Below are 4,260 nucleotides of genomic sequence, written 5' to 3' on the forward strand. Positions count from 1 at the left end.
TAGCTGTCGTTTGGGCTCCGTCGCGCTCGCGGACCGAGAGGTTCTTCTGCGTAAAGAGGAGGGCAGGCGGCGCTTGAAGGCACTGAACCGGCCACCATGGGACGTGCTGGATGCATTTCGGCCAGCCTCGCGTTGCGACGCCACCGAGTCCATGCGCGCGACGGTTGCGCAGCCGAGACATAGTTTCGTTGCGAGGCTAGCGCCTCAGGAGCCTTCCTCGTCGGTCAAACGACGGCTTCAGCGTTTTCCGGTTTAGCGGTCGTTTACCAGTGAAGCCGCTGCTTCCGGGGCCCTGGTAGAACACAAAGCTGCCGTCAAGATCGGGGCGTGGGGCGCGTAGAGGCACCGCAGTTTTATCAAGTCTTCTGCTTGATAGTATCCGAGTGTCCGAAAGGGAATCCACGAAGGTGCGGACAGTTGCGACACCCAGAGTCTGCCAATGAAAAGGGTGGCACCGAGGTCTAGCGATGTTGCGGACGCTGTTTTATTTCGCTCCCATTGGAGCACATCAAAAGACCACAGTGGTTCATCGCCGGACACAACCGGCGACCAGCTGGCTCGCTCGATGGTCCCCGCTGCGTGCCGTGTGGTTTGTTCCTCGGGAACACTGCCAATGGGCCATGACAGACTTGGATGAACTTCGCTGTGACCGAAACTTACCGAAGCAGGATAATTCATCGCCTCTTCATGCACTGTTTCCGTTCTGGCTGCAGATGTTGTGAATTCTATTAAACAAGACCAGGTCGATACGTTTGTGCACAAAAAAACTCGACGAAGTGGAGAGATGCAGGGAGGGAGGAAGACAAAAAGAGAAAGAAGAGACGGCGCAGGCATGTGGCAACTCTGCAGAACGCCGCGTGCGTTCGGCCCCGTTCTACGGTTTAAGACAGGTTTACTTTTTCGTTTTCTCCGGCACGCAACAATCAACGAAAGCAAAAACAAAGAAAATGTGCACATCAAGTGGGAAAACAAAAAAGCTCCCTTTTTATGTTGCCAAAAAAAATTCTTCCTGAGCGATGGCAGCTCAGTGAACGAAGGACATGGTAGGGAGTTCGTCACGGGAAACGTCGACCACAGTTCTCTTTTTTTTTTTTAATATTTCTTAAATATAAGTGTGTGCCTCTGTGCGTCTGTGTGCCTCGTTTATGATTTCTGTGTGAAACTCAGAAAAAAAAACGGTGTTCAGGTCGCAAGAGGCACAACAGGGTGAGCAAGAGGAAGTAAAAAAAAATACGAGATAAAAGAAACGAACGGAGGGGGGACAAAGATAAGGAGGTAGTACGCTGGCAAGCAGAACTGAACAGAAAAGAACCAGAGGAACAAAAATAGGAAAAGATAAACAGAAAGAAATGCAAAATCTAGTACGCTAAGAAAAGTTTTAAAAAATCATGAGTTGGGAGTGGGTATCGATTTCGGGTGCAGCAAACCTCACGGTTCTTCTACAAAAAACGGAACTGTTACCAAGCACAGTGAGGTAAAAAGAAAAAAAAAGAAAACACAAGATTCGGTTGCACAGTGCGTGAGAACACGCGTACACGTTTGCGAAAGAAGATAAGGTCTCCCCTTCCCTTTCTTGCTTCACACACTCACACTCGTGCACGCGCTGCGACAGTTCTCAAACACGCAGAAGGGTAATTCTTAAAAAAAGACAACACAAAAAAAAACGAGGATAACAAGCACTTTGTGCCACAATCGATGGACACGGAAATGACACGACAAGAACAACAAAAGCAATAATACAAGAACGCGCAATTTCTTTGATGGACGTTTTGGCAAAGTGTCTTATCTCTACCTCGCCACGCGCTCAGTGGATCACGGGGGTTAGTTTCATCGCTTTTAGGTCTGGCGAAACCTCAAACTTGGCGTCCGTCTTTGCCTTCGGCCTCGTCCACGGTCACGCCCTCCGCAACTTCGCACAAAATCATTTTGTTAACGCCACCGGCCTGTTTCTCAAAGCGGAAAACGGCGAGATCGGTGATGAGCACGCTCACACAGTTCAGCCCGGTCAATGGAATCGTGCAGTGGTTCACCACGCGCGACTGGCCATCCTTGGAGCAGTGTTCCATCAATACGATAACCTTGCAGCCCGAAGCGGTGAGGTCCATGGCGCCTCCCATGCCTTTGAGCACCTTGCCCGGCACGTACCAGCTGGCGATATCGCCGTTGGCGAGGACCTGGAGGCACCGAGCATGGTCAGGTCCATGTGCCCACCGCGGATCATGGTGAACGACTCCATACTGTCAAACAAAGAGAAGATCCGTCTTTGCGAAAGGTGACCGTCTGCTTTTTGACGTTCGTGCTGATCCACGTCGACCTCCTCCTTGGTCGAGGTAGGGACCAAGACCCAGCACACCGTTCTCTCTTGCGGTACCACATCCATGGAGTCGAGGATGTAGTTCGCCACAATAGTGGGAACCCCCACGCCAAGATTCAGGTACATGCCGTCAAGTTTCCAAGCGCGGCGCGGCGGACGTGCAGTGCTTCTGCGCCGATGCCGCGGTACAGCGTACTTCTTCCTGGACACCTCATCCGTCTCTTCATCGGACGCGCGGGTGATCACAAACTCCGCCTCCTTGCGGATCACGTCCGGCTTGACGATGCGGTCACACGGTCCCAGGCAAATGGACCGCACTGGGCTCGAAGAGTACCGCACTCGACGATCTCCTCCACTTCCGCGATACACACCTTGAGCGCGGGCGGTGGCGTAATTGGGGGTGGGGGTGGTGCCGCGAAACACGAGTTCCCACGGGTGTCCGCCTTCCACGCACGCACAAGCCAAAGTCTGCGTACAGGGCTGTCTCGAGAGTGCACCAGCGCCCGTTGAACTGTCGGGTTTCGCGCGGCTCACTAAACTGTGCAGTTTTACCATCGGCGGTGTGCACTGGCAGGTGGCCCGTCTGCCGAGTACCGTACCCAGTAGGGGGTATAGAAGGCCGGCAGACCAGAGCCAGCGGCGTATAGACGGGTGATGAGAGAGCCATCGGGCACAACTCAAGGCTCCATCTTGCCAGCGAGCAGCGCGTCCATCAGTGTCTTGTTTTCACCAACGGCGGTGGTAATCGCCTTCTTGATTTGTCCTTCCCGTGCAAGGGGTCCGGTACCACCTTCGCCTGAGCACGCCATTGTGCCGCCAATCAACGTCAAATCCTTGGTTCCCCGGGTGTGCAGTTCATCCAGCAACGCAAAGGGGAAAATACCAAAAACCGAACCCGCCAAAGGCAATGGTGGCTCCATTGTTCACATCTGGAGAGCTTCCTTTACCGACATGATCGTCGGCTTCAACAAACTCAACGAGCGGCGAAGCATCCTTAATCGATGAACTCTTGTATCGTTGTGAGCGCGTACCCGCTGGTTCCGAGAAGTGGGAAAAAAGGCGAGCGGAACTCGCGGTCGGGGAGTACCGATGCAATTTACAAGAAGTTCCCTCTAGCAGAGCAAAGGAGTAGAAAAGATGGAGTGGGGAAAAAAAAAAGAACTAAGCAGCGGTAAGCAGAACCCGCAACAGAGGGTGAGAAAGAGAAAAAAAGCAGTGTTAAAAGACGAGAGCGTAAAATGAGGGAAAGAGGGTGTTGTCAACAGGAAATCATGACTCTAAGCACCGACTCGCATGACACGATAAGCGCAAAAAAAAAAAAAAAAGACAAGCGGCAAAGGCAAAGAAAGAAAAAAAAAGAGTTGGGAAGAAGGGTAGGGAAGGGACAAGGGTCAAAGGGGGTGAGGTGAAGCAAAAAAAAAGGAGGTGAGGCTGTTGGCAACGGTAACAAGATACCTCCGCCGCTAACCGTCAAAAACGGGTGACTGAATCCCATACATGCCTATACATGTGTTTGCGTTGTTGCGCTTTGCTCGTTTTGTTGCTCTTGTTTTTTGCTGTCCTTGATGCTGTTTTGCATGCCGTGGGTAGCACCACCGTGATTTGCCACGGCGTTGATAAAGCGGCGACGGTGCAGGGTATGTGTGGCGAGCAAAAGCGTGTGGGAAGAGATGGGAGGGGGTGAGGGGGGAAGGGAAGAAAGAAAGAAAGGAGTAGGAAGGACGGGACTGTCCTGAAAGCAAAGCGAGCGTTTAAAGCAAACACAGAATAAAAGAGTTTCGTGCAGAAAAAAGCGAGTCGTGCTGAAGGTCACAGTTAGGCCGAAACCAAAAAAAAAGAAGAAAGACAAAGCGTATAGGTTGTCGTTAAACAAAGCAGATACGGAAGAGAGAGAAAAAAAAACAAGCGCGACATGCCCGCTTCTTTGTTTTCTTTCTCTTAATGCC

The 4,260-nt window shown here is 51.8% G+C and overlaps 1 protein-coding gene across 1 annotated transcript; it reads right to left on the reverse strand.

Annotated features, from left to right (window-relative positions):
- Positions 1–1,853: 1,853 nt before the first annotated feature.
- LOC126766732 (succinyl-CoA:3-ketoacid coenzyme A transferase subunit B-like) lies at positions 1,854–2,869 on the reverse strand. Its single transcript, XM_050484456.1, has 2 exons — positions 2,354–2,869; positions 1,854–2,237 (listed from the first exon to the last, which is right to left on the reverse strand). Exons 1-2 carry the CDS (start codon positions 2,867–2,869, stop codon positions 1,854–1,856), a joined length of 900 nt encoding a protein of 299 aa, XP_050340413.1.
- Between the last annotated feature and the right edge of the window lie 1,391 nt (positions 2,870–4,260).

This window comes from Bactrocera neohumeralis, unplaced genomic scaffold (genome assembly GCF_024586455.1).
Source record: "Bactrocera neohumeralis isolate Rockhampton unplaced genomic scaffold, APGP_CSIRO_Bneo_wtdbg2-racon-allhic-juicebox.fasta_v2 ctg2333, whole genome shotgun sequence".
Lineage (NCBI taxonomy): Eukaryota > Metazoa > Arthropoda > Insecta > Diptera > Tephritidae > Bactrocera > Bactrocera neohumeralis.